The sequence below is a fragment of the Hipposideros armiger genome, unplaced genomic scaffold (assembly GCF_001890085.2).
Source record: "Hipposideros armiger isolate ML-2016 unplaced genomic scaffold, ASM189008v1 scaffold_949, whole genome shotgun sequence".
NCBI classification, from domain to species: Eukaryota; Metazoa; Chordata; class Mammalia; order Chiroptera; family Hipposideridae; genus Hipposideros; species Hipposideros armiger.
In genome coordinates, this window is record NW_017732299.1 from 168,623 (window position 1) to 182,782 (window position 14,160).

The 14,160-nt window shown below is 37.3% G+C and overlaps 1 protein-coding gene across 1 annotated transcript in view; it reads right to left on the bottom strand.

The window, feature by feature from the left end:
• Positions 1-2,073: 2,073 nt before the first annotated feature.
• GPR158 (G protein-coupled receptor 158) overlaps positions 2,074-14,160 on the bottom strand; it is a 409,585-nt gene continuing 397,498 nt past the window's right edge. Inside the window, exons 9-11 of the mRNA XM_019630809.1 lie at positions 11,208-11,313; positions 7,269-7,415; positions 2,074-6,470 (exon numbers count right to left, since the gene is read on the bottom strand). Coding sequence (XP_019486354.1) covers positions 4,995-6,470; positions 7,269-7,415; positions 11,208-11,313 — 1,729 coding nt within the window. The 3' untranslated portion in view covers positions 2,074-4,994. The remainder of the gene's footprint in view (positions 6,471-7,268; positions 7,416-11,207; positions 11,314-14,160) is intronic.

The window sequence follows — 14,160 nt, forward strand, 5'->3', positions numbered from 1 at the left end:
ACCAATGGCATTTTTTCATTTTCTAGAAACTTCAATACTCTTTTATATTTTTAATAAACTTACGATATACTCTTTTATATTTTTTATAAACTTATGGATTTTTTTTTTGTTTTTTTTTAAGGAGGACACAGCTCACAGTGGCCCACGCGGGGATCGAGTCAACAACCTTGGTGTCCAACTGAGCTAACCAACCATCCCCTTATTTTTCTTTCTAGAAATGTGACTATTGTACAGCACAGACCATTTCCTATATTTATCTCTTATTTTTCATTTTCATTTGATCAGACAGTTGTATTTCTAGCAAAGTATTATGTTCACATCACAGAGAAATAGAGGGAAGTTAAAAACCAACTCATACATTTCATTATCTGCCTTCTAACCAGTTAACACAGATAGAACATACAATGTGCTTGAAGTTTGCCCTGTACTTTCTAAGAAACAAATGTTTACAGAGAAAATGAGCAAAATCAGAAAGATCTTATTTCTGTCTTCACAACAATTCAAGGGAAAAGGATGGAATACACTGAAATAACAAAATCTTTAACTTGCATTGTTTTAGAACAATACATTTACATGACTACCTATTGTGCAATAAAGACAATTTCTGATAAAAATATTCCCCTTAGGTATTTTTTAACATAAAGTTCCTAAATTTAGAACAAGAAAACAATGACAATCACTATGCATAAACATATGAAAAAAATAATACAGCCTCAACTAAGCAATTCCAACAAACACTGAAAAGGCTTTCTCTTCCTTATCAGATAAGAAAGCACAATAGACTTGATTTTCATGACTTGTTCATCCCCAAACACTTTTGTCTTAGCCCTTTAGGATCATTTAGCGAGCTGAAACCACGGATTCTCTGTGTAAGTACTGAGTCTATAGAATGCAGAAGGCACAATGGTGTGCAGAGATGGGAAAGGGCGTTTGCTATGAATCACTAAAGGAAGGATGAGGGCAGGAACAAGGTGGGTCCAGCTCTCTCCTCTGCCCTCTAGCCACCGACGTCTCTTTCTGGAGCTGCTTCCCAGAGCTGCCACTTGCAGACAGGAATTGAAGTCCATGCTGCCGCGAGCCCTCTGTCCCTTTCCCAGCCCAGTTTGGTATCGAGGTTTTTCCCACAGAATGAAGCTGGTATCCTACTCCACCACTCTTCTCATGAATAGATGATATGAACTTTATGGATCTTCAAGAGGGCTTTTAAAACTTTTGCAATTATCCAAAATGTCCACAAACTTAGGAGGAACACTTATATTTGACATAGTTGTTTCATTACTCTGACTTTTCTGACTTCATCTGTCTATAACATAAGAATAAACCCAACTAAAGATGTTACTTTGATGAAATAACCAATACTCTTTTCCTCCCCTCTTTAGGCCCTTGCCTTCCTGTATCTTGACTCTCGCACTAGTCTTCCAATTGATCTAGCTGTCACTTGTCTCTTCCCATTCAGTCCATTTCTGGGCTGCTCCCCGAAGGACCCTGCTAATCCATGACCTAATTACAGCCCTGTTGAACGTTTTTGGACAGCTCCCAGTACTCCAGGTTAAAGCTGTAGTTAATCTGCAACACAGCATACAAGGCTATGCACCCTTTTCTAGCCTAATCGTCTTCCCCTTTCGTAACTGACACCTCTCAGTCTGGTGAACTTGCCTTTCTGTTAAGTTTTCCCTGACTCTGTGTCTTGGTCATGAGTCGCCTGTGTATTACCACAGCAGTGGCTGGATACTCACATGGGCCTCAGCATTATTGGAACTCTTGTTCATTTAAAGATCATCATAACTGCTCAGCTGATTGCCGGGTATGTGTGTTGAGTAAATTCAAAAAGGTAGCTGAGTGAATTCCTATCTGGCTAGAAGTTCCTTAAATCAAAACCACTCATCTTAACAGGATTTATTGGCTCCAAATGATTACCTGGATGTTTGAAGCCACATTTGGTTAATCACATATTCCTGCAGATAGGCAATAAAGAAGGTACGTGCATAAGTATGCCAAAGCCAAAGATATACGCAATTCCTTCAAAGTTGGTTGAGTGAAATAAATTCAGTTCTCAACAGATAAACACACAAATCACTTTCATATAAATATGTTTTATTGCAGAGAAGTTATAATTATTTACATGCTGCAACACGTCACAACATAAATTTACCAAATAGTTCATGGCGGGATGCTACAGATTTCAGATAATAGTTTCAGAAGAACGACAGATTAAGTGAAGAGACTTACAGCTTTATCGACTCTACAACTCTCGGTTGCTAAATGCTAGAAGTCAAAAGGCAGTGTGTTTTCAGTCCTACCTGTCATCACTTGCATGCAGAAACCTAGGAAGCAAATACAAGAGAACTGTCGAGTTTCAAATCCATATCGCCACCAAAGGTTACAATGGGCTGAGTTATAATTCATGTCGTGAAGCATTTAATTCTTGCATAAAATATACAGTTCTATTAAGATTGGTAGAAATCTACTTATTTATAAACCCTGGCTTAAAAACAAGGACAGGATGCAGCCTGCACATGCATCGAGAAGGACAACCTAGCACATGTTTGTGACCTTCACAGTGTCTATTCACTTTCTTATTATCAATCTGGGAAAATAGCCTCAAGAACTGTAGATTTAAACTTCTCTTGGTGATAAGTAATGGCAATGAAACTCTAGGAAAGACCCTAGGCACTCTTACTGATTTATGCTGGTGGAGGAAAATCTATGGACTAAGGTATAATTTGGCAAGTCTTCTTTAAGCCACATGTCTAGCAGGATTACCCTGAAGTGCAATAAAAAGTCATTGATGCTTGACTGCTTATGTCTCAAAAAGTGAATAAAGTGCTGACAGATCTCAGACATAAATTAAACAAGTAGGTGGGTCTGGAAACTGGTATACAAATAGACCTTGAAGTTGCATTCGGAGGTTACCAAGTAGATAGGCCTTGATTACACAGGACGGGAAGAAGGAAATAAGTGAAGGAAACACACACAAAAATAGAATTTCTGTCTCTTCAAACCTACCCCACCAACCTGAGTAATGCACAAAGCAAGGAAATGGGGGAGGGGAATTTGTGCACAGCTTTGCAAAATGGTGAAGTGCTCACTTACTCCTGAATAAAAAGTATTGAGAAAATTGAAGGATGACTAAGAAGTCTTAGTTTTCCCCTTCCACTGAGGATGACAGTCTCTAAGAACAGCCCTGTATCCACCTTCTGATTCCCTTTCTCATCTTTTATCCTCCTAGTATGTTCTTGCTACTCATGCAAGGAAGAGGTCACTTAGGCTGGAATGTCCTGGCTACATAAGCCCTTGAATCTTCAGCGTTTAGCGTGAGAAAAAGGGGTGTCTGGGTTCTATTTTTAAGTGATTTGTCTTTAAATAAAATGAGACTGAGCTTTGAAATGGAATCTCTTTGCATGATCACATCAGCAGGGCTAAGTCGGCAGTTCAGGATTTTCATGCCAAATGATCAGTGTGGAACGCAATACATCTTATAAAATATGCTTTTGGGGGCTGTTTTGCCTTGCAAATAAACCTTCGTGTTTTTAATTTTGAGCTAGGTGGCTCTGAATGCCAATTTGCAGGACTGGTGAGTTTTCCAGTGTTTGGGAGAAGGAAGATGCCGTACCACCGGATAGGCCTGGAATAAATCAGGTTATAAATCTCTTTGGGTTTTGAGCCCAGCAAGTTCTATCCCTAGCTGAAGGAATGGGTAAGAGTTTATGAGAATAAATAGTTTAAGGTCATTTAAAATATTATATATTCAGTATGCACAATAAAAATATATTCATCCAATGATCTTGATGCTATCATAATGTTTCTCTTTAAAAAAATAATCCCTTGAAAGTGCTATCAGGAGCTCCTTTTCTGTCTTTGTTTTGAAAGGCAAATTTCCTGGTTCTGCAGTACTGCTATAATTCTCACAACATTCCTAAAGTCTTCTCTTTTGCACGGTAATAGTAATTGCACAGTATATTTCTCTCACTCTTAGCTTCTTCCTTACGAAATGCTGCTAAGTATGAAATACTGAAAGGGTTAAAAGGCGGGTTTCTTTGAAATGAAGGCATTATCTATCTCTGACTTCAAACAAACAATAGATAAGTTGTCCTTAACTTACTGAGACATATGACTATGTAGGACCACCGATCTCCGATAGTAATAAAGCTTCTGAGTCCTAACAACAAGTGCAAAACAAGTAACTCAACGTGTATAAAAAACCCTGATTGAGACAGTAGAACAAATCATGATGTGAAATAATAATCCAAATTCACAATATATAAACCACAGCCCAAACTAAAAGGTTTTATCATAACAGTATGACTTCCCAAGCCAGAGAAAGCTTACTGTACTTTGAGAATCAACTAAAGTTGATAGATAGCAGGTATTCTGTAAGTTGCAATAGCAATTGATTAGCTGCAGATTGCATAAATGTGTTGTGTCACATAATATCAAAGTTATTTGCAAAAATTATACAATCTGGAATGCTTGACTATGAGACACAACAATGTACTGAAACATACAATTGTAAGAAAATGAGAGCAATCATTAATATAAAAGGTATTTGGGGGATGCATTAAGTAAGCAGTGCCTTCCAGGTTAAATAGGTAAAGTAAGTTCTTTCAGTCAGCTACTTTGAATTTCGGTCATATTTGTCTATCCCTTCTGTGCAAACCTCGTACCTCTTCTGTGCCCTCTGGTTCGCCTTGCTTAGGATCTTCAAAGTCCCACGGGTAAATATTGATCAGGGGCAGACACTGAGGGCTACTTCCTCTAAACGTGCCGAAATGTAAAGATTTTCCTAACGTTACCAGGGGAAGAACCTTCTCCGTGATGACGTTGCTCTTCCCTCCTTAGTCTTCTTCTACCCATGCATTTCACACTTCCCCTCAGCGACAAATACTCTTTGGGAATTTTCGATCCTTCCATCTTCTGTCTTATATTAAATTCAGGGTTTCTTCGTTCTCCTTTTCCTTCTGGGGCTGCAACACGTTAAAAGCGTCCCAGTCCTCTTATTTCCGAGGCCCTGCTATCAGATTTGCACTTAAAGCTGAAGAGGCAGGTAAGGCTACACTTCTTTCAGCATTTGGTTCATCGGGGGTCTCAAACTCCCAGGGACACACCTCGGCTCGCGACATGAAGGGTTGCTGAAAGTTATTACTGGAGTTATAGGTGCCAGGCCTACTTTCCTTAGAGGAAGATGGGTTTTTCTCCTGGTTTCCTAGTTGGGTGAGATTTTCACTCTCTACTTTTGATGCTACAGCTTTGGGGGGCAGTTCTTCATATGACCCAGCACACACATTGGCTGCAGAATGCTGACTTCCATTCTCCTCTGCTGCTCTCCCTGCGGGAACCTGAGTGTTGGACATCAAATGCTTCTCATCTTCAAAAAGGGCCTGACCTTGGCTCTCCCAAGGGCAGACCGCAGCCTTGTCTATGCTCTTCTGATTGGATTGCTGACATAGGTCAGCTGCCTTAGCCTTGGGGTGAGATGTCTCCTTCGAGGAAAATGGTGGGTTTTTCTCTGTTTCAGAAGCCACAATAGACACATGCTTTTGAACTTTCGATTCTGAAGGCACAGGACCAGGGGTCAGGTCGTACATCTCCCAAGGGCACACTTCCCCTACGTCAAAGTTATCCTTCCTCTGGGTGGTGCCGGGACTCATGTCAGACTTGGCAGTGGGGTGGTTGGCCCTCTGTGGCTTCATAATCCCAGATTTCTGAGGTTTTCTGGGCTCCTCAAAATGACTGGAGTTTTGGGGAGCACAATCTTTAGTCTCTGTATTATCAGAATTTGAGTGTTTTCTGCTTGTCTCTTTATCTTTTGGCAGGGGTTTCTGGGCTTTAGCACGTTCTTCCACGCTTGACGTCTGGGTTTTCCCAGCTAATCCAAGCGTCTTCCCCTTGGCACTCGCTATGACACTGAGAGACTTCTGTAACATGGACGTTCGTGGGTGCCCCGGCTTCTTCTCCGAGCTGAGGTTGTGAGCACTTGCTGACTTACACACCAAAGGCACAGACTCCGTGGACTCGGCCTCACTGTTTTCTTTCAGCGCTTGTGTTAGTTTTTTACCTGACAGGGATTCCAGTGTGGAGTTTTCTGTCGCCTCCTCTTCTTGGCTTTCGGTGGGTAAGCTATTGGACTCTTCGGTTTGCTCCCTCACGTGATCGTAAGTGCTATGGGATTTCTTCAGGGAGAACACTCGGTTTTTCAGGGACTCCTCCTTGGGTTTCCCAGTATTACCTGAAGCCTCTTGTGGGTTCTTCCTGATGAGGGCAGTGCTTTTGGCCACACTGTGGTCTGCAACTTCCTTGTCCTCTTTGGAACACTGCCTGCTGACCGTCTCTGGGATCTCGGTTATACGCCTCATGATGGAACGGCCTAAGCCCTTCTTCGAGCACCGCTTTTTCTGGAGGTGGGGGTTATTTGTGATCATCTTCTTCCTTTTATATATTTCCAACTGGGCATAGAGTTTCTTCAGCTCATCCTGGCAGAACGAGAGTAAAAGGTGTGGAATTTAGTGTTTCAGCCAGATAAAATTATTGAAGGTAATCTGAATTCAAAAAGCTTGAGCTCTTTAGGGAAATTGTTCTACAGCTCGTCCTAACATCTCTACTCATCAACTCTCTTCTTATACTTACTCTTTGATTACTCTGTGTTTTGTTTCACATAGACTTAGAACATTAAGACATGAACCCATGCATTCTAGCCTTGCTTAACGGAGCAAGCGCTTTGAACTTGGGAGTTGTCTGGGCCAGACTGTGCCTGGACCATAAGGAAACACAGTGTATTGTCTGCTGATAAACTGTATCCCTGGAACAATATTGGAAGCATCATGTAACCATTGATAAAGTTACACTTAATGTTAGATTATGTTTAGGGGACACGGATCATCAAATACTAAAAGCATCTTCTTCCTCCAAGTGCTGACATGTTGCCACAGATTATTTTAAATAACCCAGGCTCTCTGCTCACAGATCTAGCCTACCTTCCCATCAGCAAAACCTCATAAACCATATGATGGAACGCGTAGACCAAGCTTATTACTATGACTGCCAATAAGTCAGTTGAGATTATCAAGATTGGCCTGTGCTTCCTAATTTATGTCATGATCATACATTGTAGAACTGGATTAACTCTGTATTTGACGTCTTCAGTTCTGACACAAACACACATTCTCTCTCTCATTTTCTTTGTAACACGCACATGCACAGACATGTGCACACATGCTTGCCTATATAAATGGGCCTAACCTGAAATAGGAAAGAAGAAACACTGGTATTACCCGGATGTCCTCTGGATCCAAGCTGTGCTCACTCCAGGCTGAGTTGATACTGCTGTTTAAGTAGGATCCAGACCGGCCCATGTCAAGCTCATCTTCATACGCTTCCGTAGCAATGTCATCTCGTGGGTTATTGCTTGACTGTGAAAACTGAAATAGATATTCAGTATGAGCTCTAGATTTTATCCACAATAAGACATTGCATAATGTCTAAAAGTTCTAATGTTCATATCATTTCTGCAGCTTAGATGAATTCATTCACTGAACTCTTTACAAAAGTTTGCTGCTATATTTAAGTGTTGCTTTCCATGTTACACATTAATGAGGTGCTTGGTTCCCTCTTTGACTCCTATTTTCACCCTTGTTTTTTCTCTGAGCTCCCTGTGTTAACTTCTATTACATCTCTTCCAAGATATTTGCATTTTTAAAATGGAAATAAGTATAAGAATCCAAAGAAATGTTCTCTACAAGTAGCAATTTAGATCTATTGGCAGCTAGATGGGAATATTTTTTTGAGCAGTGGGGTCTATCATATGTTTATCATTTTGCTTCCCATAGGGGAGGCTGTATTTTATTTCTGGGTACATTTGGCCATGATAATAGGAATGTGACTTTCAGTCTACTACACATAGCTTTAAAAAAGTCTACTTTCAAAAGGTGAAGGGATTAAGAAGTAAAAAAGTGGCAGTTATAAAAAGTTACAGGGACATAAAGTATAGCACAGGGAATGTGGTCAATAATATTGTAATGACTATGGATGGTATCAGGGCGGTCCTAGGTTTATCGGGGTGATTACTTCATAAGTTATGTAAATGTCTAACCACTATGCTGTACACCTGAAGTTAATATAATATTGTATGTTAATTGTCCTTGAAAAACAATTTTAAAGTATATAAAAAACCATCTACTTTCAAGACTCAGGAGATAGGAAATCTGAATTCCAGCCTCAAGAGTGTTGACAGTGAGATTGTAAGCAAGTCACGAAGCCTTGCTGGAGCACAGTGCCCTCCTGACCCTAAAGGGCTCTGGGATAGATGGTATCTTAAATTTAAAATTCAAAGATTCACTGAAATTACAGATTTTTTTTCTTGAGCTCATTATTCTCAGTTGCTCCTTCATCACATTTTGACATATTTTTTATTATTTTCATGTGGCTTTTTAATATTTTTCAGTTTCATGTGCTCTTGCTATCTCGTCTTTGAAAGGCGAAGGGGAGAAGAGTGAATTGGGGAAATGATAGGAAGCAGGGAGAACAAACAATCCAGCCACCCCTCACGCAATATGTAAACCAAGTCGTTGTCCTATGAATATTGAGAGAACGGTTTTAGAGAACATGGGTTCTCTTCTCCCAACTTGTCATCAGATCAAATATTCCTTTACAAAATTAACAGATCACTCTTTGATGATAGCAATATTTTGATGTCAATGTTCGTTAACATGTTCAGGCAGGCAGGTGAATATGAGATAATGTGAAATGGTAATTCTCTATTTAAGTAATACTGAATGTTTTGTAATTGGGACTGGCTGAGAAACCACAGAAACTGATGAATCTTTCTTTCACTGTTCTAATTATGTGTGTGGTTTCAACATGCGCCGTTAGCTTAAGGCCATAAAGATGAATAAAATAGAGTCCCTGTCCTCCAAAATCTCACACACTACTAGCTAAACCACTTGGAGCTTATTTATAAGAATGGAGTTTTTTCTTAGAGATTGTCATGAGTTTAAGAAACAATTATTTGTCAGATAGTGCCCATTTCCTGCTTTATTATTTTCCTTCATGCTTATCTCTATCTAAAATACTATTTAAAATATTTATGTTATTTATCTTTTCTGTTTCCCTATCCTCTCCTCTAGAAAATGAGTACCATAAGAGCATAGATTTTTATCTGTTCATTACTTTTACTCCATGATCCAGAACAGTGCTTAGTAAAGCCCCTCAGTATTTTCTTTATCTGCTCTTGAGATATAATTTGCATACCTTAAAATTCTCAATTTTAAATTGTACAATTCCATGTCTTTTAGTATATTCAAAAAGTCGAATTACAGAATATCTTCATCACCCCCAAAAGAAACCTTGAACTCATGAAGCAGTCACTTCCATTTCTCTTTCCCCCAGCCCATGGCAACCATTAACTTGCTTTCTGTCCCTATAGAGTTGCTTGTTCTGGACTTTTCACATCAATGTAATCATACAATATGTGGCCTTTTGTGTCTGGCTTCTTTCACTTGGCATAATGTTTTCAAGTTTTGTATAAGTTGTAGCACGTATCAGTGCTTCATTCCTTTTTATTGATAAATAATATTCCATTGTATGGATATACCAAATTTTATTTATACATTTATCAGTTGATAGAAATTTGGGTCATTTCCACTTTTTGAATAGTGCTGCTATGAACATTCACGTAAAATCAACATATGTTTTCAATTTTCTTTGGAGTTCAATAACAATTTATTGAACAAATGAATAGTCTGAGTATACATACATCTCATAAAAGTGTTATTACATTATGCAACTATAAAAAGGTTAAGATAAATTTCAGTAACAGACTAATCCATGAAAATTGTGGCTCTTTGGTGTCATTCAAGTAAGGAAGAAAATAGGCATTTGCTTTGTTTATAATCATTTGGCCTTTTCATTCAGGCTGAATTTCAATGTTTTGGTTAATTCTGAGAAGTGAGGTAAAGCCTGGGGTGAAAGACAAGAAATCACAGTTCTTGTTTCAGCCATGATAATGTTATATTGTGTTGCACCAATAAAGACTGATCATTTCATAAGGTATATAACTGTCTAGTCATTGTGTTTGTACATCTGAAACTAATATAACCAGTATGTCAACTGTAATTGGCAAATAAATTCAGAAAAGAAAACAAGATATATAATGTTCTACTATTTTGTTGTTCTATGTGTAAAAGGAAAATAATGATAATGCTACAGTTTGTATAATCTGTTCTTTTCCCAAACTCTGATTTTATTGCATTCCAAGCAGCCTTATTGCTATCACGTCACAGATGAGGAAACTCAAACTCAGAGAGATGCAAAGTCTTGGCTAATATCATATTATATAGCCAGTTTGAGGTACAGCACAAGTTCCTAATCCTTGTATTTGAGTCCTGGCCCATTTCCACCCACTACATTATGCTGCCTACATACCGTATTTCCCCATGTATAAGACGCTCTATGTATAAGATGCACCTTAATTTTGGGGCCCAAAATTTGAAAAAAATGTATTACATAAAGTTATTGAACTCAAGTTTTATTCATCATAAAATTCATGCAACTCCTCATCACTGTCAAAACTCCCAACAATTAGCTTGTCCTCATCTGTGTCTGATGACGAATCACTGTCTTCATATATTGCCTCGTCCTCAGCGGGAAATGCAAGTAAAAAAATCTACAACCACTGTATAAGACACACCCAGTTTTTAGACCCCAAAATTTTCAAAAGAGGTGCATCTTATACAAGGGGAAATACGGTAAGTTTTTGTCAGAATCTATATCATTAAGCAAGACTTTCCTATACACAATATTATAATTACTGTTTCTATTTAAATAAAAATTCTCTGAATGTTTAAAACATAATATTTCTCTGATTGTTAATCCAAAACCAGAGAATTCTTAGAATATGACAATTCTCTTTAAAAACTCTTGATTTTACAGTGAAAGCCACCTTGAACCCACAATAATTAAAACACATCTGGATATTGAAACAGGGTGGGTTTTGAGCAAGCTAAGTCACTTAATAATCATGTGAGATATTTAATAAATCCCAAAAGAAAACAGACACCTAGTTTCTTGAGGGAGCTTTAAAAATGTTTTAGATGTCAAGCAAATCTCCATACCTCCCTTTGCCTATATTGCCAGATATTTTTTTAAAGGAGAAATAACTCAATGCTCATTGAAGATAACTAGCTTGCAAGAGAAAGGTAATGTTAGAGGAATACCTTTGGAATCAAAAGCAACCCAATGGTGACTGTCACAGTCAAATGAGTATGTGCAAAATACAGCATTAACATCCAATCAGACTGAAGCCTTGAGGCAAGAACAAATCTGAAATGAGAATTCACCAAGTTAGCAATCTAATAAGATCTCTACTTGCAACACTAGATATGGAAACTCTTTACCTCAGTGTATTAAGAAAAAGAAACAAAGAGAGAGGGGGTGGAAGGAAAGGAGGGGAAGGGAGGGCGGGAGAGAGGGAAGGAGGGAGGAAGGAAGGAAGGAAGAAGGAATTGTATTGCTGTTTCTATAACATACACTTTCATCAGGCAAGAATAAGGGTCTCTAAGTAATCCTAATTGGATACATAAAATATAAACTTTTTATTATTTATTATTTTAAATGATCAAGTTAGAAAGACAACATACACTTGTATAATGTGCTAAACACTTCCTCAGATTATTATTTTGTACGTAAGTTGAATCTGCAAAGCAAAAGCAGTGAACATATGTGAATTCAAAAGAAGAGCTGTTACAAACTGCTGGTTTCAGGCGAATTTGGGTTATAAGACATATCCAAATAACTCTTGACTCTAATATTTTTCATTAAAAAAATTAATTAGAATTAAGGAAAAAAAACAAAAACGAGTGGGTAATTATCTGTCTTTGTGAATGATCCCAGAGGTTTAAATGGCAAGTAATGAAAGGGATAAAATAAATACAGTAATGGTTTGTAAAATGCAACTTTTAAAATAAAAATTTTAGTTGCTATAAAGCATTAAATTGTTTTAAAATAATTTAATACGTAATATTTAAGGTATTATTTTTTTGAGGAATTTATAAAGCTGTGTTCCAGGATATCCCTGCAGGAAAAATGTGTAGGAAAAATTCGGTACTGATATCCACTCTGGTAATTTTGGAATATTTTCATAAATCAATAGTATATGTACAAACTAAAACTCATGTTCTAAGGACTCATCTGTATGCAGAAACCACTTTTTGCTTTTATTAAGGTCATTTTGCAATCATATCCTTCTTTTAATTTTTCCCATGTATTCTTATCCATGAAAGCTAAATATGAGATTTTACTGCTTTTGAAATTAGAGAATTAGCATTTTGTTTCAATGATATACATCATCAAATTAGAAAAGCTAACATCCTAGGAAAAAGTTCATGATATAATCATAAAACAAATATATATGAATCTAAAAATAGAAGAAACTAATTTTTACATCTGCACTGTGCCATATTTGTGACAAATTTACTAAGTAAATTAGTATCATAAATATTTGAAACCAAATTTTCATCAAGGGGTTTGTTTCTTCCTCATTTTCACTTACTTCCCCATATAACCATCCTCCCCCCCAAAAAACCCCATCAAGCTAAAATGGAAGCTCAAGAGTTATCCAAAATGGAGAGCTATTTCTCCCTGTGTCTGGAGACATAAACAAAACAGACTCAGCATACATAGAAGTGCAACGCTTATGATAGTTCACATATAACCATAAACGATTTTCTGAATTACCATCTTCTCTAACTCCTTTTTGAGAAAAGTGGCCTTATACCTGCCTTGAATATGATTAAATATTCACTTTGTTCAGGGATAAGATAGTCTGTGAAGGTGAGATTTTTTTTTTTAAACACTGAAATAGAATCATCACATTCAGAGGCAAGTTATAGTGTCTGAGGCATAGTACTGAGGCATAGAGACAATATAAAATGTGCCCCGGAAACATAATAAATTCCAGCTTGCTGAGGCCATTGCCAGCACTGGAGCAGACAGTTCAATCAAAGGAGATGGATTTACAGCCTAAAAGCATCCTCATGTCCTGGAAATTCCTATCTCAAATGCCAATATGAGTGAACTTTAATTAGCCTGACAATATCCTGAGGGAAGAATGGTTACATGTATTTTAAATTAAAATGGTGGATCTTCCAAAAAATAATTTTGACATATACTGACATCAATTATTCTTACATTAACCAGCTTTTAATTACTGCCAGGGTTTTCAGGGTGTAGTGGTGACTGGAAATATCTTAAGAAAAAATTGGGGTTTGCAGTAGCTTTAAAGCTTCATTCATTTTAAAAAAAGAGTACTTCAATTTTAAAAAACTAGGTCGAAACGTCAGGAGCATAGAAATATTTGAAGATTGAGGTAAGAATAAAAGCAAACGTTTAAAAAATCTTGTACTTTCTCAAAGATTTGCTTTATGTTTAGTACTAAAAATAAGTAAAGGTTTAGAGCAGACTGGGCAAAATGCCCTCTGTATTATTTACCCTTTTAGACTGAATCCTTGCAATTTATTTTTGTTCAATCTGACAATTTAGAAAGAATGAAAGTATATCTGTACATAACATGCAGTCATGATTTTTATTTATATATGTATATATATATATATATATATATGATTTTATATTTTAAGCAGACAAAGAGTATTTATGTCCTATTGATAGAGAATATCTTTGCTGATGTCAAAAGCCTTATTTAATAGTATCTCATTTTAAACAGATTTAATTTCTTGGGCAATTAATTTGGTTCTAAAAAAATACAGCAGGTACTTGTAGGGCAAAAGTGGGAAACCCTTTGCATGGAGTCACATTCTGACAACAGAAGGCATTTACACTCATCTGTAATAAGCCTTCTTGAATGATTATAAGTCTTTAGTTGGTTTGTTAATATAGCATTATAAATTGTTCTAGAGAAGCATGTTTGTTAGATCTTGAAACCTATGTGTTTGATATTCTGGAAACAAACAACCAAAATGCAGCTTTTCTTGGGAGATGGTTTGGGAGAAAGTGAAGGCTATGGGATGCTGACACCATGACAAAGTGCTCTGGTGCTTACTACATTTTGGACCAAGGGCACCGCTCTCAGATCCTTAAACACCAGTCTGAGTAGAACTAGAAAGCATTCTTGTCTTAGGCAGTTTACAATTTCACATTTCACTTTTCATCCCA